The sequence below is a fragment of the Lithobates pipiens genome, unplaced genomic scaffold (assembly GCF_037356315.1).
Source record: "Lithobates pipiens isolate NorthernLeopardFrog02 unplaced genomic scaffold, aLitPip1_a1.2 Scaffold_13, whole genome shotgun sequence".
Classification (NCBI taxonomy): Eukaryota; Metazoa; Chordata; class Amphibia; order Anura; family Ranidae; genus Lithobates; species Lithobates pipiens.
In genome coordinates, this window is record NW_027507718.1 from 342,037,141 (window position 1) to 342,063,049 (window position 25,909).

The 25,909-nt window shown below is 43.3% G+C and overlaps 1 protein-coding gene across 6 annotated transcripts in view; it reads right to left on the reverse strand.

The window, feature by feature from the left end:
- FBXW7 (F-box and WD repeat domain containing 7) overlaps nucleotides 1-25,909 on the reverse strand; it is a 341,368-nt gene that overhangs the window by 27,313 nt on the left and 288,146 nt on the right. For 5 of the 6 annotated variants that reach the window (XM_077477035.1, XM_077477036.1, XM_077477039.1 and 2 more), the window contains 2 exons: nucleotides 24,107-24,248; nucleotides 6,525-6,659 (listed from right to left, as the gene is read on the reverse strand). In XM_077477035.1, the coding sequence (XP_077333161.1) occupies nucleotides 6,525-6,659; nucleotides 24,107-24,248 (277 nt within the window). The remainder of the gene's footprint in view (nucleotides 1-6,524; nucleotides 6,660-24,106; nucleotides 24,249-25,909) is intronic. The other variant, XM_077477038.1, reaches the window with a different exon arrangement.

Genomic DNA, 25,909 nt, shown 5'->3' on the forward strand with positions numbered 1-25,909 from the left:
TTGCTGTTACTATTAGTTCCACAAAGGTTCTTTTCAGGACTGGTATCAGTGGTACGGTAATAGGCTTGTACACGTATAATATTCTTTCTTCCAAATATAGAAAGAATATTATACTTGACTGCTGCCCTTCTGCTGCAGTCTGCTAATCATTCACAACTCACTTGTTCCACAAAGCTCTTTATCAGGACTGGTAACTTGGTCTGTCTAGGGTGCTACGGTACATAGGCTTGGGTGCGGTACAGTCTGCTGTTCTGTAAGGACCGCTATCGGTCCACAATACATAGGGTTGCCGTGCACTACTGCTGACCGCTGCCCTATACTGCAGCAGTCCTTCAGCGGTATAGGGACTGACGCACAGTCTGCTAAACACTAATACACAACCTGCTTGGTCCACAAAAGTTCTTATAAGGACTGGTAACTTGGTATAGGGTGCTACGGTACATAGGCCTGAGTGCAGTACAGTCTGCTGTTCTGTAAGGACCGCTATCGGTCCACAATACATAGGGTTGCCGTGCACTACTGCTGACCGCTGCCCTATACTGCAGCAGTCCTTCATTGGTATAGGGACTGACGTACAGTCTGCTAATCACTAACACACAACCTGCTTGGTCCACAAAAGTTCTTATAAGGACTGGTAACTTGGTATAGGGTGCTACGGTACATAGGCCTGAGTGCGTTACAGTCTGCTGTTCTGTAAGGACCGCTATCGGTCCACAATACATAGGGTTGCCGTGCACTACTGCTGACCGCTGCCCTATACTGCAGCAGTCCTTCAGCGGTATAGGGACTGACGCACAGTCTGCTAAACACTAACACACAACCTGCTTGGTCCACAAAAGTTCTTATAAGGACTGGTAACTTGGTATAGGGTGCTACGGTACATAGGCCTGAGTGCAGTACAGTCTGCTGTTCTGTAAGGACTGCTATCGGTCCACAATACATAGGGTTGCCGTGCACTACTGCTGACCGCTGCCCTATACTGCAGCAGTCCTTCAGCGGTATAGGGACTGACGCACAGTCTGCTAAACACTAATACACAACCTGCTTGGTCCACAAAAGTTCTTATAAGGACTGGTAACTTGGTATAGGGTGCTACGGTACATAGGCCTGAGTGCAGTACAGTCTGCTGTTCTGTAAGGACCGCTATCGGTCCACAATACATAGGGTTGCCGTGCACTACTGCTGACCGCTGCCCTATACTGCAGCAGTCCTTCATTGGTATAGGGACTGACGTACAGTCTGCTAATCACTAACACACAACCTGCTTGGTCCACAAAAGTTCTTATAAGGACTGGTAACTTGGTATAGGGTGCTACGGTACATAGGCCTGAGTGCAGTACAGTCTGCTGTTCTGTAAGGACTGCTATCGGTCCACAATACATAGGGTTGCCGTGCACTACTGCTGACCGCTGCCCTATACTGCAGCAGTCCTTCAGCGGTATAGGGACTGACGCACAGTCTGCTAAACACTAATACACAACCTGCTTGGTCCACAAAAGTTCTTATAAGGACTGGTAACTTGGTATAGGGTGCTACGGTACATAGGCCTGAGTGCAGTACAGTCTGCTGTTCTGTAAGGACCGCTATCGGTCCACAATACATAGGGTTGCCGTGCACTACTGCTGACCGCTGCCCTATACTGCAGCAGTCCTTCATTGGTATAGGGACTGACGTACAGTCTGCTAATCACTAACACACAACCTGCTTGGTCCACAAAAGTTCTTATAAGGACTGGTAACTTGGTATAGGGTGCTACGGTACATAGGCCTGAGTGCAGTACAGTCTGCTGTTCTGTAAGGACTGCTATCGGTCCACAATACATAGGGTTGCCGTGCACTACTGCTGACCGCTGCCCTATACTGCAGCAGTCCTTCAGCGGTATAGGGACTGACGCACAGTCTGCTAAACACTAATACACAACCTGCTTGGTCCACAAAAGTTCTTATAAGGACTGGTAACTTGGTATAGGGTGCTACGGTACATAGGCCTGAGTGCAGTACAGTCTGCTGTTCTGTAAGGACCGCTATCGGTCCACAATACATAGGGTTGCCGTGCACTACTGCTGACCGCTGCCCTATACTGCAGCAGTCCTTCATTGGTATAGGGACTGACGTACAGTCTGCTAATCACTAACACACAACCTGCTTGGTCCACAAAAGTTCTTATAAGGACTGGTAACTTGGTATAGGGTGCTACGGTACATAGGCCTGAGTGCGTTACAGTCTGCTGTTCTGTAAGGACCGCTATCGGTCCACAATACATAGGGTTGCCGTGCACTACTGCTGACCGCTGCCCTATACTGCAGCAGTCCTTCAGCGGTATAGGGACTGACGCACAGTCTGCTAAACACTAACACACAACCTGCTTGGTCCACAAAAGTTCTTATAAGGACTGGTAACTTGGTATAGGGTGCTACGGTACATAGGCCTGAGTGCAGTACAGTCTGCTGTTCTGTAAGGACTGCTATCGGTCCACAATACATAGGGTTGCCGTGCACTACTGCTGACCGCTGCCCTATACTGCAGCAGTCCTTCAGCGGTATAGGGACTGACGCACAGTCTGCTAAACACTAATACACAACCTGCTTGGTCCACAAAAGTTCTTATAAGGACTGGTAACTTGGTATAGGGTGCTACGGTACATAGGCCTGAGTGCAGTACAGTCTGCTGTTCTGTAAGGACCGCTATCGGTCCACAATACATAGGGTTGCCGTGCACTACTGCTGACCGCTGCCCTATACTGCAGCAGTCCTTCATTGGTATAGGGACTGACGTACAGTCTGCTAATCACTAACACACAACCTGCTTGGTCCACAAAAGTTCTTATAAGGACTGGTAACTTGGTATAGGGTGCTACGGTACATAGGCCTGAGTGCAGTACAGTCTGCTGTTCTGTAAGGACTGCTATCGGTCCACAATACATAGGGTTGCCGTGCACTACTGCTGACCGCTGCCCTATACTGCAGCAGTCCTTCAGCGGTATAGGGACTGACGCACAGTCTGCTAAACACTAATACACAACCTGCTTGGTCCACAAAAGTTCTTATAAGGACTGGTAACTTGGTATAGGGTGCTACGGTACATAGGCCTGAGTGCAGTACAGTCTGCTGTTCTGTAAGGACCGCTATCGGTCCACAATACATAGGGTTGCCGTGCACTACTGCTGACCGCTGCCCTATACTGCAGCAGTCCTTCATTGGTATAGGGACTGACGTACAGTCTGCTAATCACTAACACACAACCTGCTTGGTCCACAAAAGTTCTTATAAGGACTGGTAACTTGGTATAGGGTGCTACGGTACATAGGCCTGAGTGCGTTACAGTCTGCTGTTCTGTAAGGACCGCTATCGGTCCACAATACATAGGGTTGCCGTGCACTACTGCTGACCGCTGCCCTATACTGCAGCAGTCCTTCAGCGGTATAGGGACTGACGCACAGTCTGCTAAACACTAACACACAACCTGCTTGGTCCACAAAAGTTTTTATAAGGACTGGTAACTTGGTATAGGGTGCTACGGTACATAGGCCTGAGTGCAGTACAGTCTGCTGTTCTGTAAGGACCGCTATCGGTCCACAATACATAGGGTTGACGTGCACTACTGCTGACCGCTGCCCTATACTGCAGCAGTCCTTCAGCGGTATAGGGACTAAGAGTTTTGTCACAGGGTGATTTAAAAAATGACAGGCAGAGGAAGAGGCAGGCCCTTCCGCAGGGGTGGTAGGGGTAGGGCAGGAGCAACAGCCTTGAGCCAAAGTGGGAAGTTGCAGAAGGTGCGTTCAATTACTTTAAAGGACGCACCAGACTTGGTTGAGTGGCTCACTCAGCCTTATTCTTCTGCACCCTCCTCATCCTCTCGATCTGCACCCTCTTCTTCACTCTCTGCTATGTGCACCCCCAAAGACACTACCACCAACAACACCACCACCACCACATACCTTCCGCTTGAGTGCAAATGGGGGCCTTCATGCTCCAGTGTTTTAATAGGGACCCCCGTATAAAAAGCATGAGGGTCAAGGACCAGTACTGGGTGGCAACGTACTTAGATCCCCGGTACAAACACAAAATGGCGGAAATGTTACCGCCGTCGCAGAGGGCTGTCAGAATGCAGCACTTCCAGGCCTTGCTTCGAGAAATGCTGCATTCTGCTTTTGCGTGCGCTGGCAGAGGAGCAATTCCCACTCCCAGAGAAGGATTTGCGGGTACCAATCCAACAGCGCCTGCAAGAAGAGGCCGGTTTGAAGATGTGTTGGTGACTTCGGATATGAGGTCATTCTTTCAGCCGACCCATCGACAGGTGTCATCCGGATCCAGCATCAGGGAACGCCTAGACCGTCAGGTGTCCGACTACATTGGGTTAACGGCCGATGTGGACGCTCTGAGGAGTGATGAACCCCTAGACTACTGGGTGGGCAGGCTTGACCTCTGGCCAGAGCTTGCCCAATTTGCAATCGAACTGTTGGCTTGCCCCTCATCCAGTGTCCTGTCCGAAAGGACGTTCAGCGCAGCAGGGGGGATTGTGACCGATAAGCGTACTCGCCTAGCTCACGACAGTGTTAACTACCTCACATTTCTAAAAATGAATGAGGCATGGATCTCGGAGGAATTCAACACATGTGATCAGTAGACCATGTATATGTCTATAAACAATTTTTGGAATCAAGCACACAGACCTTCTTAATTCATTTGGCTCACTTCCCTGACCCAAAAAAGCACACCGTACTATATGCCCCTACCCTCCTCTTTGAAGAGGTTGAGCGGTGTCATATTTCTACTGGGGCTGCTTATTATGAGGGGTTCCCACCATCCCTGTGCTGTGCTGACTTCCTCCTGGGTGTTCTTATTATGAGGGGCTCCCACCATCCCTGTGCTGTGCTGACTTCCTCCTGGGGGTTCTTATTATGAGGGGATCACACCATCCCTGTGCTGTGCTGACTTCCTCCTGGGGCTGCTTACGGTGCTGCTGTCAGCGCTGTATGTCACGGAGCTGCTGTCAGCGCTGTATGTCACGGAGCTGCTGTCAGCGCTGTATGTCACGGAGCTGCTGTCAGCGCTGTATGTCACGGAGCTGCTGTCAGCGCTGTATGTCACGGAGCTGCTGTCAGCGCTGTATGTCACGGAGCTGCTGTCAGCGCTGTATGTCACGGAGCTGCTGTCAGCGCTGTATGTCACGGAGCTGCTGTCAGCGCTGTATGTCACGGTGCTGCTGTCAGCGCTGTATGTCACGGAGCTGCTGTCAGCGCTGTATGTCACGGAGCTGCTGTCAGTGCTGTATGTCACGGAGCTGCTGTCAGCGCTGTATGTCACGGAGCTGCTGTCAGCGCTGTATGTCACGGAGCTGCTGTCAGCGCTGTATGTCACGGTGCTGCTGTCAGCGCTGTATGTCACGGAGCTGCTGTCAGCGCTGTATGTCACGGAGCTGCTGTCAGTGCTGTATGTCACGGAGCTGCTGTCAGCGCTGTATGTCACGGAGCTGCTGTCAGCGCTGTATGTCACGGAGCTGCTGTCAGCGCTGTATGTCACGGTGCTGCTGTCAGCGCTGTATGTCACGGAGCTGCTGTCAGCGCTGTATGTCACGGAGCTGCTGTCAGCGCTGTATGTCACGGAGCTGCTGTCAGCGCTGTATGTCACGGAGCTGCTGTCAGCGCTGTATGTCACGGAGCTGCTGTCAGCGCTGTATGTCACGGTGCTGATGTCAGTGCTCTGTATTACGGTGCTGCTGTCAGTGCTCTGTATCTCCTGCACCCTCTTGTTTGCCTACCCTGGTCCCTGACCTTCCCTCTCCTCCATTGCCTTCATTAGCTCCATAGTCCTGAATTGTCAGAACAATTTCCCAAATAAAAAAAAAATGCTTGTAGTTATCGATCCCAAATTCACCTCATACATGTATTATGCTATTGTCCAGGTGGTGGGACTACGTGCTACCCCCTAATAATTACCCCGTGGCCGCAAATTCGACCTAAAGGTTTGCGAAATTCGCCTCCCATTGAAGTCAATGGAGCCCGCGGCGAACGGTCGTTTTCGCGAACGTTTGTGTCCGTTCGCGTTTCGCGTTCGCGAAACGTCCCGTCGGAAGTTCGTCCATCACTAGTTATGACAGGATACACAGCTCTACAATGCAGCACTCACCACAACGCATGGTATAAACAGAAACAAATGCAGCTATAGCAGCGTTATTTTACTGTGATTACAAAGATCTATAGATTGAGCAAAAGTAAAACATGAACTCCGCAGTAGTAAAACCTGTGTTAAGAAAAAAGCTTGTATCTGAAACATATCTTCAAGCAAGACTTGGAACTTGCCATGATTGACAATCTGCTTTCACTCATAAGCGCACATTAATCATGGAATTACTGCGCTAAGTCACAAAGATGTGTCGGCTTGCATCGCTCTTAAGCAGCAATTAACACAGCACAAGTGACTTTGCTGAATATCGTAATTAGCTTAGCAGCAGTTAAAGGTGGCAGATGAGGGCGGCTTGTGTTTATACAACTAGCTGTGCCCTCTAACAGCTGACAAATCTCACCTCTTTAGGCAGTAAAGATATAAAGTCCCTCTGAAACTGAGGCTCAATAACTTGCATCATATGCTTTACTTGAGTTGGTTCACAACTGTCTATAAGTTCATCCAGGGCCAGCAGCTTTTCCGGACCACTCCAGCTCTATAAAACAAAAATAGGGAGGTTCATTAGAGAAATAGACATCATTTAAAATGATTATAGGGTTATTTTACCAAAAAATGTACTTATATGTTTAATAACATGCATGTTGCTTTTAGAACACCTTAAACACACTTGCAGTGATGTGTTTTATTGCATTGCTGTCCATTTCTCTTTTCACAGCAGGAGCCAACAAACGTATTTGCGTTGCTGCGCACCGTGCTGCCTTGCAATTCTATGCGGCATATCTGCTGGCGAACACATGCAGTGTGAATGAGCCTGGTGTGTCATTTCATATTAAAACACATTCCTGCCAAAAAGAGTTATAGAAATCGTGAAAGTAAAAGGGGCTATCCTGTGTAAATACAAAGTGTACCCAGCACAGTCTGAAGACCTATACATACTACTTGTACTTGCATAGCGCTGACTTTTTAGGCAAGATGCTTTACACAGTACATATAAACCCCAACCTTTCAGGAGTTTACGATGCAAAGTCATAAAAGCAAAATGAAAACATTTGGGTCCGTTTAGGAAGAAACAAAAACACATTAAATATTTTTTTTACTGGATTGTGAAAAAAAAAACATTACATATGGGAGGGCATACAAAATTCACTCAGTGTTATCTGCTAAGAACCAAAGCCAAATATGTGGCACTATAATGGGAGGGTACGAAACATACAGCCACCGTGCTACCCACAATAGTTTCTAGCGTTGCACTAATACCGGCATTGATACCAAGTATGAGTACTTCTACTCATGCAAACGCTCCAATAGTAAGATCAACGCCTTTATGTGCGGGGCTGGCTTCAGTGCGATTTGTAAAGAGTCTGGTGCGATTTTGTTCACTGGTTCAGGTGTTCATTTTTAAACTGTATGGCACTGGAAATCGCACCTGAACCGGACTGAAATTCAAACCCGACTCAATTGACCCGGCTGCTCAAATGTGAACCGGCTCCAAAGAAAAAAAGACGGTTTCGTTTACATGTCATGTAAATCTGATGAGGTTCAAACCGAAATATATTATATAATAAAATAAAAAGTACCACATAACATTTATTTAGTATTAAATTAACATATTATTTAATAATGCGACACGACACTAAAAATAGGTATCAGTAAATGGTATCGACGAGTACTTGAGAAAAAGTATCGGTACTGCGTCTTATTAAAATGGTATCAGTACATCCCTAATAGTTTCATTGTGTCTTTTTTGGTCAGATATAAAAAGGTGCCCCATTTACAGAAAACACTACATACAATGTAAACAATGGGGCAAAGGTCCATCTTTTGCTTACAAAGGGAGGATAAGAAGGGATCCCTAAACATTACAGAAAATAAAATGAACAGATGTGCCTTGTTTGCTGGCTGTGAAACTCAGAGGAATAAACACTATAGTCTTTACATTTACTAATAGGCCATCAACTCTACAATAAGCTACATCACTATTCAATGGTACAATGTACCAAGGTATGCCAAATAACAAATTATTGGTGGTTATTTACTATCTTCTCCACCCTCATAAAAGTGCAGGTATTACTATGGAATAAATAAATGAGCTCAAAAAATGAAGTGGCAGGTCAGAACACTGAATCATAATTGGTCTAAATAAACATGATTTCTTGATGCTTAAGTGCCATATTGTTCATCATTACAAAATACCAGCTCTAGGTTAGAATGTACCAGCAAATGGCAATACAATTGCTCATCTCTAATACATATTTATGGATTAACAAAGCTTTTGGAAAGTGAAGTTTAACTTGATTTCAAATCAATCACTTAAGAGTTTACAAAAAAATTGGATGTAAAGTATGTTCTCTCTCAATGTGGTCTTGATTTGGATGAGAGATAATCATACAACATATGGCCAACGCTCTGGGGGTATTTACATTCAGCAAGCAAGATTCAATAGTATATGTAACTGTCATCCTGATCATGGTATGCAGGGATCAGGCATCAGCCAAGTGTATAGTACATGTAAGATCAAAACACTACAAAAAGGAAGGGCAAAAAATGATTACCGCTATTTCAGATCATTCAGGATGAAAACAGTTATGCTCAATTAAACTTAATTTTATGGATATTGAAGTCTGAATTCAAGTTATGGCATTTAAAAACACACCTAATAAACATTGGAAGTCAATAGATTGCATCAGAGGCCATTTTATTGTCACTGGATCCCTGAAGTATTGCTTCATAAAGCCAAAACAATATAGTGAAGAATAAATAGGAGCCTCTTGGAAGCCTTTTATTAGTTTTGTAATAAGAGCAGCTTATATAATGAAAATCGTCTAAAGTTTTATTATTAAAGAAGAACTCAGAGGCCTACACTCACTGTTTATAGAGCCTGACTTGCAATGCAACTCATTGATAAGAGTTTGTAATCCTGATGTTTACCTTCTTTTAAATTTTTTTTTTTTTTTGATACAAAGTTTTTTACACTTCAATTGTTTTATTTTTTGATTTGTGTGTCCAATTCGAGAAATTTTCCTTCATTTCTTTTCCTGGGAACATTACAAGTAATAAGAGGAAAGCTACCCCAACGTGATGGGGTACTTCTATTTTACCGTTGTCACTGGTATATTTGTCCCTATTGGATGATTTACCCTCAGCACCTGCTCTAGTGCCAACTCTAAAATGTTTGATCTATTCTTACTTTTTTGTCCCAGTGTCAAAGGTTAGGACACCAGGAGAAATAGAGGAATGAATTTCCCACCAAGGGCCACAGAAATGAACAACACTGTCACCAGCATAGAAAGCCATGGGAAATGTATTTAACATGGGCACAACAGCAGTAAAAAACACTGGTTATTTGGTAGGGTGGGGGGAGGCTGCACCTGCGTTGGCTTTTTATTGCTTTGTCCTTTTGGAAATTTCACCTCACTTGTTGCTACAGTGACAACTTTCACATTAGGACAGAAAGAGAAGGGAAATTTCCCAAAAGAGACAAACAATTTACATCAGCTATGACTGTTCCCCATTTTATAAAAATGTTAATGTTTTCACAAGAGATAATCTTAAAAAACATGTTAAAAATGTACCAGCAATGGTTTCTTTAAAGTGGTTGCACACCCTGTACAACCACTTTTACCTACAGGTAAGCCTATATTAAGGCTTACCTGTAGGTGCTGGAAATATCTCCTAAACCTCCACGTTTTAGGAGATATTTACAATAAAGCCATGCGCCGATCTCTACGGCACATGCGCACTTTAGAAAGAGCAGATTGTGCCGTTTCTAAAGGGGTCATGCTGTGACTGGCCGCTCCAGCCTCACCCGCCTCCAGCCACTCACAGAGCCGGAGTTTGCAGCCCCGGAAGGAAAAGGGGTGAAGATGGACGCTCGCTGCTAGTGAGGACAGCGGTGACATTGCAGGCTTTGGTTTCAGGTGACACATAATGGGCTAGTATGGGATGCATAGTAGCCCATTATGCTTTACCTTTGCAGGGAAAGAAAAAGTAAAACCCACCAGGGTTAACTTCCTGTTTAACCACTTAACCTCTCCAGAAGATTTATCCCCCTCATGACCATCCATTTTTTGTGATACTGCACTGCCTTATTTTAACTGACAACTGCGCAGTCATGTGACACAGTACTCAAATAAAATGTAGGTTCTTTTTTCCCCACAAATAGAGCTTTCTTTTGGTGGCATTTCATCACCTCTGCGGAATTTTTTTTGCGCGATAAACAAAAATAGACTGACGATAAAAAAAAAAATTTTACTTTCTGCTATAGAACATTTAATTTAAAAAAAATCCCAATAAATGTATATTGATTGGTTTGCACAAATGTTAGAGAGTCTAAAAACTACGGGATATTGTTATTTATTTTTCTAGTAATGGTGGCAATCAGCAAGTTATAGCAGGACTGCGATATTGCGGCAGACAAATCGAACATTGAAACTTTTGACACTTTTTGGAGACCAGTGACACTAATACAGTGATCAATGGCAAAAAATATGCACCATCAATGTATTAACGACACTGGCTGGGAAGAGGTTAACATCAGGGGCGATCAAAGGGTTAACCCGGGAACACTGGATCCAGGCCTTCTGTACTGACAACAGCAGTCTGCCTTGTTTTAATAGGCAGACCGCAGTTCTCCCTCTGTAGCAAAAGATCGGCGAGTGACGGTGGACACCAAATCCGCAGTACACGCCGATCAGCTCCTGCTGTGTGTAATAAAAGTTTTGCCTTTATACAAGAAAGTGCTGTGCCTAGCACAAAACATGTCAGAGTAGATATTGTGTGTGCTGGCTATTTGAATAAGGGAAGAATGCTGTTCGCATTTCGGCATGTCGTAATCCTGTTGCTGGTACAATTGACTGCTCTGGTGAAGACGAACCAAGCCTGCACCTGAGATGAACTGTGGAGTCCAACTTTGTCACAGATTTCTTAACATTATTTTTATTTCCGACCTATCAATAGAGTACTTTGGATATAACTTTGGATAACCCTATTTATGACCTAGCAGTTCACGTCAATTTAAAAAAACAAGCTTTTTGCTTGAGATTACAATATAGAGAGATTTGCGCGCACACACACAACAAATCTCAATAGCACAGACTGATCTCCGTCAGGAGCACAAACATTACAACTGAAAATGTTCCACATTTGCTAAATGTGTTTAATTTCCACTGAGCTCTGCTCATCAAAGGGTTTTAATTTGTTAAACAGACTCAAAAGACGGGAACATAAATAATGAGAGGGCAAGCTGGCTTCTTCATGGCTTAGGGAACTCAAAAGTTAAAGAATAAAGCTCAACACTAATTGTTGCACAGACAATAAGGGCACAAAAGAAAGGCTCATGGCCAAACAGGTCATTTTCAAAGGAATACAAAATGTTGATAAAAAAATAAATAAAATAAACTAGTGGCACAACATCAAAAATAATCAAGACAATCGTGTGAAGGTATTATGGCTCAAAATAAGAGAACACATTATACTATGTTATTCTGTAAACGTTTTGCAAAATGTACCATGCAAAAACTAAAGGCTGCTTAAAGTCTTAGTAAAATATTATGGCCTGTGGTAAAAGCTTTCTTAGCCAATTAAGAAACTAGAACCAGCAGTAGAGCCTCAGAGGACCAGCCAACTAATAAAAAAGATGAAACCATTCTATACTTGGGAGAATTTAAAAATGGCAATTCAATGAAAAACCTATTTTCCTAGGCACAGAAATTCCTTCGGCGCTTCAATAAACCTCTAAAAGATTTGGTAAAGGTTTATTTATTTGTGGTGAAACATCCATAAAGCAATGAATATGATATTCACCTGTTACTGCTGGTGTATCTCCATGGTGCGTTTTCGAATGGCGATGAATTCCCCTGCAGTGAATGTTACGAATTTACTGCCTTATAAATCTGCTTCTTAAAGACCATCTCTGCGCAAAACTGAACACACTCGTGTCTCTGCTTTTGCTCATCAGCATGCTTCATGTCGGCACATGGACTGGCTCCTTGTACTGCTTCTTCCTCCAACACTACAGCCCTGCTGTACAGGGACTGCAACATACTTATACCAGGTCAAATTCAGATGCTTACCTATTTCTATTCAAAAAAAACATTTAATCATTCTATACAGTGGATATAAAAAGGTCCACACACCCCTGTTAAAATGTCAGGTTTCTGTGATATAAAGAAAGTAGACAAAGGCAAATCATTTCAGAACTTTTTCTACCTTACAGTGGATGTAAACCCACTCTCATCCTTTCTAAACTACTGCAATATTGGTTATCTAGAAGGATATACATGCCTCCTGCATTTATACTTATCTGTCAAATGCCTCCTCTCTGTCTGCAACCCGAAAAACTGTAGATTTTGTGGGTGGGTCTATTTTCCAGGGCTCAGTGGGTGGAGTCATGATGTCAATAGACTCCCCACCCACCTCTACACTCCCCTTAACATGCATTTTCTCCTGTGTATTTCTTACACTGAACTTCTGCTATGATCACTAACATCCAGTCAAAACCCAGAAAAGTGCCCACATTACTTCAGCATGCCAAATCATGCTGAGGTGTGGAACAGCCAATCCTTCCAGAGCACTGGATTCACACAGTCCTTTATAAAAAAAAAAAAAAAAAAAAAAAAAAAAGTTTGGGTCACTTTTATTCTTATTACAAGGAATTTAAACATCCCTTGTAATAAATAAAAAAAAAAAAACACGAGAGGACCTCTTAAATATGAGATCTGACCTCTAACATTAAGACTTAAATGCAATGAATAAAAAATAAAAAATCCCTTTAAGACCACTGGGGTCTTAAATGGACATTAGATGTCAAATGTCACTTCCGCCATCTAATGTTATGGAGCCGAGTGGGGGCCATCTTTTCCTCACTCGGCATCCAGACTCAGTGGGGAAAAGGTCACGATCGTCTCCGCCGCTACTGAGCTAGCTGCTGCCATAACCCCGGTATTTAACGTCAAAGTACCAACGTACAGGTACAGAGATTTGCATGAAGTGGTTAAAGTGCCTCTGATCACCACACAAAAAGTTCAGCTGTTCTAGTAGGTCTTTACTGACATTTTCTTAGTTGCATCCTACAGCAAAAGCTATGGTGCGCAGAGAGCTTCCAAAGCATCAGATGGATCTCATTGTTAAAAGGTATCAGTCCGGAGAAGGGTACGAAAGAATTTCCAAGGCATTAGATATACCATGGAACACAGTGAAGAAACTCATCAAGTGGAAAAATATGGCACAACAGTGACATTACCAAGAACTGGATGTCCCTCCAAAATTGACGAAAAAATTAGAAGAAAACTGGTTTGGGAGGATGCCAAGAGGCCTACAGCAACATTAAAGGAGCTGCAAGAATAGCTGGCATATCTCCCATATGCTTCATATGTCTGGGCCATGAGGTAGAGTGGCAAGATGGAAGCATTTTCTTAAAGTGGAAGTAAACCCTTTATCATTTTCAGTCAAGGAAGCTGCCATCTTGGCCTCTAATGATTCTTCAACTGCCATAATGCTGCACATGTGATCAGTTATGAAACCAGCCATTGGATGGTTTGAAAGTTTGGTTGAGAGCACAGCCAATGTGAAAGTCAGCATTTACGGCATGCCGGGAATGTAAGTGTTTTTTGAAACTGGGTTTACTACCGCTTTAAGGAAAAAAAAAATCCAAGCCCGGCTAAATTTTGCAAAAACACATCCGAAGTCTCCCAAAAGCATGTGGGGAAATGTGTTATGGTCTGATGAAACCAAGGTTGAACTTTTTGGCCATAATTCCAAAAGATATGTTTGTTGCAAAATAAACACTGCAAATTACCAAAAAAACACCATACCCACAGTGAAGCATGGTGGTGGCAGCATCATGCTTTAGGTCTGTTTTTCTTCAGCTGGAAAAGGGGCCTTAGTTAAGGTAGTGGGAATTATGAACAGTCCCAAATACCAGTCTATGTTAGCACAAAACCTTCAGGTTCTGCTAGAAAATTTTCAGCATGACAAGGACCCAAAGCATACATCCAAATCAACAAAGAAATGGTTTCACCAGAAGATTAACGTTTTGGAATGGCCCAGCCAAAGCCCAGACCTTAATCTGATTGAAAATCTGTGGGGTGATCTGAAGAGCAATCTGACAGATTTGGAGTGTTTTTGCAAAGAAGAGTGGGCAAATATTGCCAAGTCCAGATGTGCCACGCTGAAAGACTCCTACCCAAAAATAAAATTATAAATAAAAAAAAACCAAAAGGTGCTTCAACAAAATATTAGTGTGCACAACCATATTGTATTTAATTAAATTTTTTTCCCTTCACCTAAAAGATTTCAGTTTGTTGTGCAACTGAGTTGTACAGTTTATAGGTCACATTAAAGGTGGAAAAAGTTCAGAAATTATTTAACTTTATCTAATTTATATCACAGAAACATTTAGACATTTTAACAGGGGTGTGTAGACATTTTATATCCACAGTAGCTGAATTTATTTGTGCCTATTAGATCTGCCTAGTATCACTTTAAGGAAAACCTGTACCAAGAGGAAAATGGAAGCTACCATTGATGAACCTTTGAAAGCGATCACTGCCTTGCTGACTGGGTTCAATATTTTGGGTCACGGTCCTTGAAAAAACATGGAGCACAAGGGTCTCCAAACTACAGCCGCCAGGCCAAATCTGGTTTGTTGTGAGATCTAATTCGGCACTCTGATATAAGAGAGGACTCTGATGCAAAGAAGACTCTGATGGGCCCAAGCTTATTTAGAATGTGTTTATTTTGTTATACTGGCATTGCTCTCTCTCACTCTAAATTCTTCCTGATCACCAAAAAATTCAGAGTAAAACATACTGATTGATATGAATTTGATTAGTTCATTTATAAAACTGATTGTTTTCTCGGGCCATGGATATATGCAAAACATACAATGTGGCCCTTAATGTGCATGTTTGTTTCTAGGTACATGCCTCAAGAAGCCCTGAAGCCACTGGATTAGTATTGACAGCCAGGCTATGAACATTTTTAGGAGGAGAGGCTGCCATTCTGTATTTTCTCTCATTACAGGAGGAGGGTGGCAAATGCCCTCCTGGCCTTTGTGATAATACATAAAGAGGAGTAACATCTCACACACCATAGAAATATCGGTCTTTAAATAAGCCAGCATTTTAAGATTTAAGTACCAGACTGAATAACATTACACACTTTTCAACACAGAAAGGAATATATCCTATTATTGTCTATTTATAGTGGATTTACCTTGTCAGAAGACGTTACGGTATTCAAACTGCAGAGCTATAGTTAGGATTTGACAGCATGGAGATAGTCTGCTCTCAATAAGCATTTGAACAATAGAAAGTTTTTTTCCGTTACTGTATTTTTCATGGGAACACTGTCCCTGTTTGCAACATGAATGCCCATTAATCCCCAAATGCAGTGCTCGATTATCTTCTGTAATGTAAATTTGCATACCACAGCTCCACCAAATGACCTGAATGAATGGGAACCAGTAATTATTGCTAGAGGGTGAGAGAATCGCGGAGAATGCAAGTCAAGACTCTTTATGCAGAGTAGCCGTTAAGGACAATTCACACAAGTAAAAACACTAGTCTTATGGTGGAAGAGTGGTAGAACACCTGGCACATAGCCCAGATGCTTAGGATAATTACCTGAACACCCATCCTTTAAGATAACATGTTGGGGCTTGATAGCTCAAACCATTCATCTCCATCATAGCTTCCCATTTGCTTTTCCACTCATGAAAGCCTTTTATTTTCCCAGGAGGGAAACAATTATCTTAGATAAAAGAATGTATCCTTCATGGTAACATGAATGGAAAACACAGAGATGACGTGGATGAAGCTGTAGATGTTCAGGATTGATGTCCTCAAACAGGTAGCTGCAGTTCAGCATATGGTGATCTTTCGCACCAAATGTCTGATAGCGTCAACAGACTGGTTACAGCAGCACTTAGAAATACAAAATGATTTACAGCTATCCCCTGGTTACAAGTCCTGTTAGCTTATATAATATAAAAAGTACTTAAACGGTCTAGGATGTGAAATTTTATTAGTGTGGTCAATGTGCAGATAGAGTTTATAACAGGCAAACACTACTGGGCCTATTGGATACTCTGTGTGTTATACCATCAAAGCACACAAAACTAACATTTGCAAATAAAACAGGTTTATACCATGGCAAAGAGTAACGGTCAAATTAATCTCCTGCTCAGAACTACTCTAAACAACTCTAGTTGGTTGCTCCAGGTTACCCAACCTTGTACAGTACAACTGATCATTTCACTCTCAAATTCTATAAATCTGTGGATGATGGTAAAACCTTACAGATTATGGCCTTGTTCACACAGGCAGAATAAAAACATTGCTTTTAGACCTTGTTCACACAGGGCGTACATAAATCATGGTCCCATACAAAAAATAAGGGTCTGGTACAGTGCATTGCAAAAGTATTCAACCCCCTTGGCTTTTTACAGATTTTGTTAAATTACTGCCTTTAGTCCAATCTTTTTCAAGTCTGAATTATATGTGATGGATCAGAACACAATAGTCTAAGTTGGGGAAGTAAAATTAAAAAAAAATTACATAAATAAAACACTTTTTCAGAAAAAAAAAAAAAAAAAAAAAAACACACTGATAATTGGCATGTACATTCACCCCTTTTGTTATGAAGCCCATAAAAAGCTCTGGTGCAAACAAATACCTTCAGAAGTCACATAATTAGTGAAATGATGTCCTACTGTGTGCAATCTAAGTGTTACATGATCTGTTATTACATATACACAGCTTTTGAAAGGCCCCAAAGGCTGCAACACCTAAGCAAGAGGCACCACTAACCAAACACTGCCATGAAGACAAAGGAACTCTCCAAACAAGTAAGGGACAATGTTGTTGAGAAGTACAAGTCAGGGTTAGGTTATAAAAGAAATATACAAATATTTGATGATCCCTAGGAGCACCATCAAATCTATCATAACCTAAAGGGAAGAACATGGCACAACAGCAAACCTGCCAAGAGATGGTATGGGAAAGGAGGGCATTAATCAGAGAGGCAGCACAGAGACCTAAGGTAACCCTGGAGGAGCTGCAGAGTTCCACAGCAGAGACTGGAGTTATCTGTACATAGGACAACAATAAGACGTATGCTCCATAGACTTGGGCTTTATGGCAGAGTGGCCAGAAGAAAGCCATTACTTTCAGCAAAAAACAAATTGGCACGTTTTGAGTTTGCAAAAAAAGGCATGCGGGAAACTCTCAAAATGTATGGAGGAAGGTCCTCTGGTCTGACAAGACTAAAACGTTACTTTTTGGCCAAAAAAACACCATGTCTGGTGCAAACCCAACACATCACATCACCCAAAGAACACCATCCCCACAGTGAAACATGGTGGTGGCAGCATCATGCTGTGGGGATGTTTTGCAGCAGTCAGGACTGGAAAACTGGTCAGGGTTGAGGGAAATCTGGATGGTGCTAAATACAGGGATATTCTTGCGCAAAACCTGTACCACTCTGTGTGTAATTTGAGGCTAGGACGGAGGTTCACCTTCCAGCAGGACTAAGACCCCCAAACACACTGCTAAAGCATCACTTGAGGGGTTTAAGGGGAAACATGTAAAGGTGTTGGAATGGCCTAGTCAAAGCTCAGACCTCAATCCTATAGAAAATCCATGGTCAGACTTAAACATTGCTGTTGACAAGCGCAAACCATCCAACTTGAAGGAACTGGAGCAGTTTTGCAAAGAGGAATGGGCAAAATTCCCAGTGGTAAGATGTTGCAAGCTTAGAGACTTATCCAACGTGACTTGGAGCTGTGATAGCTGTAAAGGGTGGCTCTGCAAAGTATTGACTTTAGGGGGTGAATAGTTAGGCACATTGACTTTCTGTTATTTTCTTCACAATAAAAAATAAAAAATCTTCAAAGTTGTGAGCATGTTCTGCAAATTAAATAATGCAAATCCTTAAACAATCCATGTTAATTCCAGGATGCGAGGCAACAAAACACACAAAAATGCCAAGGGGGGTGAATACTTTTTCAAGACACTGTAGGTCCTCATCTGCTGTCAGCTGCTAAGAGTGCAGGCAGAGAAAGAGCTAGTCTCAACTCCACAGAAGTAAAAAAAAAAAAAAAAAAACGTCCCAGGAGCAGTACCATCATACAACACCCTCATGTAAGGAGTAGAAGCAGCCGCAGCCTAGACCCCATCCATGCCACACACACCAGTGGATGCATTTGACCCAGCCCATGGGGTTTAGTCATGGGGAACAGCATACCCCCATGGAGGGCTGTGTTTATGTGTAGAGGGATGCAAGGGTGTTACCCTGTTTCCCCTAAAATAAGACCTAGCCTGATTGTCGGTGTTGGCTGCAATATAAGCCCTACCACCCAAATAAGCCCTACCCTGTTTCCTCAAAAATAAGCCCTACCCTGAAAAGAAGACCTACAAGGACTTTAACTAGGGCTTATTTGGGGGGTAGGGCTTTTATTGCAGCTATCACCGACAATCACACTAGGTCTTATTTTAGGGGAAACAGGGTACATGCATCCCCCTGCAGGCAATGCCATTGCTGTCAATAGGGATGCAACAGCTGCAGGGACACAGCTACTGCTCACATGACATCCATGCAGGTGCACAGCCTCAAATGTGCCCTGGACATGTTCAGGGCCATGATCATGGGTGTCACATAAAAAGCGACTGTGTCCGTGCAGATGCCGCATCTCAATTGACAATAATGGGATTGTCTGCACGAGGATCCAGAAACACCTCTGCATCCCTGTGGAGGTAAATACAGCCCTCCACAGGCGTATGGTTATATATGTCCCGTCTGAATGATGCTTTGGAGATTTTTCTTTTTCTGCTTATGAACACAGCTCTAGTTTAGCTCATGTGTTCATGCACATTGTGCAATTTAGTTTGTACTTAAAAGCTGCATTCATAAAAAGAAAAAAAAAAATGCCTTAAACCTGCATTTGGAAAAGAGCTTACTGGCATAACTAATGCAAATAAATGTGCGTAAACAAATTCCAGTGGCCAGATTTAATCTTTTAGCCAAAAGAAGGATTTTACACACACACACACATACACTTCTAAACATATACGCCTGTAAAAGTGCATACGTGTAAAGAATTACCACCAAAAAAAGAGCTTTTTTTGGGCAGCTTCTGGCAGAAAGATTCCACGTAGAAGGGAGTATTTTAAAAAGACTGTACATGAAGCCCATCAATTCTGCTGAAGTTGCGCACAAAAGGCCTTCCAATATCAGGAGTACCATCAAACCTCCGGGGGGGAACGACTTCCCATAAAGACCAGATTATTTGCATCATGTTACATAAGGATAAAGAGTGACAATAAATGGTTCTTTTAGTTTTGTTCACGAGCAGTCTTCTGCAAAGACAAACAAACATTCTCCCTGTAGTTGGCAATTTTGCAGTGACCTTCTGTATATACCCTCTCAGTCAAAAGTGCAAAAATATGTTTGCTTTCATTCAGTTTACAAAAGGAGCATTGCTTTGATTGCTTGGATTCTTAATACAGAACACAGTGAGGTATAAATACAGAGAATGTGCCATAGGAACATGTCAATTTAACCCTTCAGTTATGGCGTGTAAAATACAAGCACTAGGCCCAACAAGCAGACAAAAGACAGAGTAGGCCGTATACACATTGTTAAAGTGAATACACAAATGTTTTCCACAGACTTTCTGCAGCAAACTATAGAGAATTCAAAAAACCTGCCTTTAAAATGCAAACAATTGTCCTAATCTGAAAAGGCTTCTATGGAACATTTTCCATAATCTGTGTAACTTTGCCTAGCAATTATTATAGTGATGTATTAGGCATCAGCTAACAGTGTGCACTCACACTTGAAATATTTACAATGTCTGCACACGGTTCACCCCCTTGGTTCGATTTGTGTAGTGCGAGTGCGTTGTATAATTCCCAGGAAAGGTTAATACTGTGCTTGGGACCACATGGAAGAGGTGGCCCCAGGCACGGTTCACTTGCGGCCCAGTTTGCACTCACACTGAAGTGCCTGTGCATAGAACTCTCCATAGATCACAGAGTACAGAAGCAGGGACCACTGTCTTCTGGATGAGGGGGGGAGTGGAGACAATTAAACTAAGGCACGGTTCAGTTCAACCATGCCCAGTGTTAATGCACCATCAAATGCAGAATGTAATAACGACTAGTTTAATATAGGCAGTCAATCACTTGTATTAAGCCTAAAAAGTTACCAAGTGAAAAAAAAAAATATTTTCCTTCTTTACATTAACTAGTTTCATTGTCACTGCTCCGCATGTGTTAAATCACCATATAGGAGTGTTAAACTTGTCCAAACAAATGAACCCCAGGAATACCTGCATGTGTTTCAACACAAGGAATGGAGATTAGATAAATGTCTCCCTTATCTGGCCCACACTCCAACAAAGATGACAAGACCACAGAATGATGGATAAACGTCTGTTAACATTTGTTGCCTGCAGCCACAGCAAAATGTCACACTACTAATGAATCACTCTCCTATATGCAAAAGAGCATTTAGGATGAGAAAAGGCCAGTTCTAGGCAGTGTTGTGGAGTAACCCGACTATGAAAACAAGGCAAAGAAAAATGGAATAGCCGCACTAAACTTATGAAAAGAAAAATTACCCAACAGTGATATTGTGAATCCCACAGAGAAATGTATCCACATGAAGAAATGGTTTCAGAATCACTGCTACATATAAATAACTCCAACATATAGCGAAAACCCTGCTTCCACCTGCATATATATTACTATCTCTGCAAGTAACCAGCAGATACAAAGAAGACTGACACTAGAATACCGGATTCTTTTTATCATCACTTGTGATTAAATACAGCATGAAATTGTTGGCAAGTCAAAATTTTTATGATAATAAAAGCATTTCTTATGGTGCCAGTTGTAATGCTCAGGCCCAATTTAAAAGATAGTTGCAATTTATCTACCGGTAAAGTCTCATTCCATTTTTAACCACTTTATGACCTGCATGGTAAACCTCCTTCCTTGTCCAGGACATTTTTAGTTTTCAGCACCGTCATACTTTGAATGACAATTACTCAGTCACCTTAAGGCTCCATGCACACGGGAGCTCATAAACTGCTGTTTTTTGGAGTTTGGACGTTTTTTTTTTTTTTTTTAAAGCCCATAAAATCCACTCTATGTTATCCTGTGTCCAGGTTTTTGGACATTTCTCATCAGAGTTTATGGGCTGTTTTCTGAATGCCATAAAATTGCGTTCAAGAATAGTCCTGGAAACGCCAGTAAAAGGTGTTAAACGAGGGTTAACGCTGTAAAAAGAGTGTTATGCCTCGTTAGGCGTTTCTTTGCCTCTATTCAAAATTAATGGTTTCCTATGGGAGCCCATTGATTTGAATAGAAGTCGCACCATCATGATCTGACTTACAGTGTGACTTGTGTGCGGAGGATGAAGGGGCCAAATTTGAAAAAAAAAAAAATGGCGTGGGGTTCCCCCCTCGGACGATACCAGGCCCTTCGGTCGGGCATGGATTTTAAGAGGAACACCCTAAGCCGAAAAAACGGCATGGGGGCCCCCCCAAAATCCAAACCAGACCCTTTTTCAAGCACACAGCCTGGCCCGTCAGGAAAGAGGATGGGGATGAGTGAGCACCCCCCCTCCCCTGAATCATACCAGGCTGCATGCCCTCAACTGCGCAATCCTACCCCCAAAGCACCTTGTCCCCTTGTTGATGAGGACAAGGGCCTCTTCCCGACATCCCTGGCCGTTGGTTGTCAGGGTCTGTGGGTGGGGGGCTTATTTAAATCTGGGAGCCCCCTTTAATAAGGGGGCCACCAGATACAGCCCCCCCCACCCTATGTGAATGAGTATGGGGTGCATTGTAACTATCCATTGACCTGGGGAAAAAAAAGTGTCAAAAATAAAACACTACATAGGTTTTTATTAGGCAGCTCCAGGGGTCTCTGCTTCCAATGTTGATGCGACACTCTTCCCCTGTAATGCCTTGTGCACGGTGCGCAAAGACTTATGTTGGAATTGTGTGTGGTCACTGGGTGATGTCATTCAGTGACCCCACCCCTTATGTCACCACCCAGGGAAATGGTGGGACGGTGGCATCATAAAGAGCGGGGTCAAGGATGACATCACCCGGTGACCACGCCCCATACCAACATAAGCCGCTGCTCACCGTGCACACGGAATTACAGCGGAAGAGAGCATCGCCTCAACATCGGAAGAAGAGAAGTGGGAAGAGGACGACAGAGAAGAGCGGGCAACCACTAGCAAAAGAGCGGGCAAAAGAGCAGAGAAGTCGGAAGAGACCCCTGGAGCTGCCTAATAAATTACTTTAAAAACCTCTGTAGTGCGTTTTATTTTTGACACTTTTCCCAGGTGAATGGGTAGGGGTACCCCATACTCCTTCACACGGTGGCAGGGACGGTATCTGGGGGCTCCCTTATTAAATGGGGCTCCCAGATTCCAATATGCCTCCCGCCCACAGACCCCCACAACCAATGGCCAGGGCTGTTGGGAATAGGTCCTTGTTCTCATCAACATGGGGGCAAGGTGCTTGGGGGGGGGGGGGTGCAGGGCCTCGCTGGCTAGGCCGAACCCACGGCCTTGCCTAAAAACTCCTGCCCGCAGCTCTTCAGGACCAGCGCGGTGGCCATAAAAAATAAATAAAAATAATTCTATTTGAATTGTGAATCTAATTGTTTTTTAATCACCCAGCTCTGAGCTTCAGGTAAGTAGTATTCGTAGCAGTCCATCCATAGGGGGTGTACAGAAGCACCCCCCCCCCCCATTCATGCATTCTGGCCCTCTAATCTACATGTGGGGCGCAGGACGCATGGATTTCAATGGAGTTTTTTTTTTTTTAAGCACATAATTAGAGCCTGAGGCTCTAACTGGCTTCAAAAAAGGGTGGGCTCGGGGGCCCAGAGCACTGGACCCAAGCCCCCCCCCACTTTAGTGACAGAGAATATTTGCTCTCATCTTCCCGATTCTCCTTCAGGCCAAACAGGAAGCAGTTCCCGAAACCAGATTGGCGGATCGCCGCATTCACGGATTTTAATGAGAGAGGAGACCCCATTGATCTTGTGTCACAAACCTGGCCTGGGGTTCAGCATTTGCGTACACAGAGTCACGCATGTGCAACTCAGGATACTTTTAGAGCATGGTTCTGAATTGAGATGATGTGACTCCTATGCGCACATGCAGGATTGACTTTAAAGTGGCCTAAACAATCCTGTGGCCGGAGATATGAAACAGAGGCAAACCAAATGAAGATGGAAGCGCTCTTGACTGACTTGAGCGCTGAGAATGCAGCGCTGGAGGGGATTGCTTGCCAGATAAGTATGCCTTAACGTAGATTAAGGCTTACCTGTAGGTCCCAGAAATATCTCCTAAACCTACACGGTTTAGGAGATATTTACAAAAAGAGACCGCTGTCTACAGCACGTTAGTGTCAGCTCCCATGCGCATGAACAGGAGTGAAGTCATCGCTGTTTCAGCGCTGTGAGTGGCCAGATCAGCGATATCCGGAAGAAGCTGGACGTTCCATGCTACAGGGGACAGCGGTGACATTGCTGGCTCCTGTGTCAGGTAAGTGACAAATAATGGGCTACTATGCGATGCATAGTAGCCCATTATGCTTTACCTTTGCAGGGAGACAAAGAGAAAGTAAACCCATCAGGGTTTACTTCCTCTTTAATGTGCTAATCTGTGTTGGACATTACGGCTAAAAGCTCATGGGGACCATTTTTTCCATTTATTTTTTGCATATTTAGTTTAGGTTTCGTTTTTCTTTTAAACTACAGTAGTCAAGGCTGCCATAGAAGAGCTGTGCAGAAGGCTTGTCTCAATAAGTGCTGTAGGCGATTTCATACATATGTCTGGCACAAATCTTAAATGTTCATACTCGAGGCTGGTCCAATAAAGTTGATTAGGGTAAACTTAACAAAGAAGATCTACAACACAATAGTGTAACAAATTTGGCAACTTCAGTAAAATTACCTGAAACATTTTCAGCCAATCTTGAAGACCAGTGGGTGGTTGCACCGATGTAATTCTACGTCTTTGCTGACCTTGTCCATTTGCCGCCCGTAGGTCACCAAATGTCGTAGGCGTTGCTGAACATGGCACAAGACCTGTAGTACTACATACACAAAAAAAAAAAACATGAATTAATAAATCTGGTCTAGTCAAAATTGCAGACATCATAAAGGGAGTTTTCCACTTTGAACAAGCAGAAAACTCCTGCACTCATTTGCTTCTGTGGACAGAGTTGTAGGTCTGTCCGGAGGGTGGATTTAAGCACCTATATGCTGGCTGGGGTGGTCACAGCTTTCTGGCCAGTATTCACAACACAAGTATGTCTCAGAAGCTCCTTTGATTCATTTAGAGATTTGATTAACAAGGGTCAAATGTGAGAAGAATTATGCTAGCAGGCTTTTTTTTTTTATGAGGAAAAGCAAGATATTATTCTGACTACATTTACAGAGACTATATAATCCTTTTACACCGGCCTCAGAAACTTACTGCCCATCATTCCTAACCCATGTAAAGGCAAAAACTATAGACCGTTTTGGTGAAAGTGATCAACTTTCAACCATATTTTTAGATAGTGGAGGGAATCCACATAAAGATGGGCACAAGCTATGGTCAATTTGGGTGGAAGCCATTAAACTGTTATTAAACTTTTGGAACATGGGAGGAGACCATGTGAAGGTGAGCACAGGCTAGGGTCCATTTAGATGTCGGATGATTAACCTATCCGTTCTGTCATAGGAGGAAACACAGATCTGCTGTTCCTAGTGATTAGGAACAGTGATCTGTCTCCTCCTCCAGTCACTAAACTGCCCCACAGTTAGAAACACCTCCCTAGGGAACACTTAACCCCTTGATCGCCCTAGGGTTAACCCCTTCCCTCCCAGTGACATTTATACAGTAATCGGTGGCTATTTTTAGCTCTGATCGCTGTATAAATATCAATGGTCCCAAAAAAGTGTCAAAAGTATCCAATCTGTCCGCCGCAATGTCGCAGTCCTACTAAAAATTGCTGATCACCTCCATTAGTAGTAAAAAGAAAAAAAAAAGAAAAAAAAAAAAAGCCATAAACCTATCCCCTATTTTGTAGATGCTAGAACTTTTATGCAAACCAATATATGCTTATTGCAATTTTTTTACCAAAAATATGTAGAATACATAACGGCCTAAAATGAAGAAATTTGTTGTTTTACATTTTGTGAGGGGGATATTTAGTATAGCAAAAATAAATTAAAAAAAATTTCATACTTGCCGCTTTTTTTTGTTTATAGCGCAGGAAAAAATAAATAAATAAATAAATAAAGCAGAGGTGATCAAATACTACCAAAAGAAAGCTCTATTTGTGGGGATAAAAAGGACGTTGATTTTCGTTTGGGTAAAATGTCGCGCAACCACGCAATTGTCAGACTAAACTCTAAGGCTTGCGATCGGGGAGTGGCCGGATGTGAGGGGGGCGTGGTGTGCAGTGTGAGGATGTGGCTGGGCTGAGGTGAGCGAGACGCCGCCACGCTGTCTTACCCCCATCGGATCTATAATCGGCGGCCAGGCGGAAAATCCGATGTGTACCTGGGGGTGGAGTTCGGCGCTCCAGGAGAGCTGAAGAGCCGGTATATGCCGGTATATGCCGAAGCTGGCCGAAAGCAGCCGAAGATATACGGACGCAAACGGAAGCCGGCCGAGGACACCCCGGGCACTGCTGGAGCGGAGAAGCCGAGACATGCCAGCCATGGTATCCGTGAGTACCCCCCGCGGGGGAAAATAGGCTAGGAG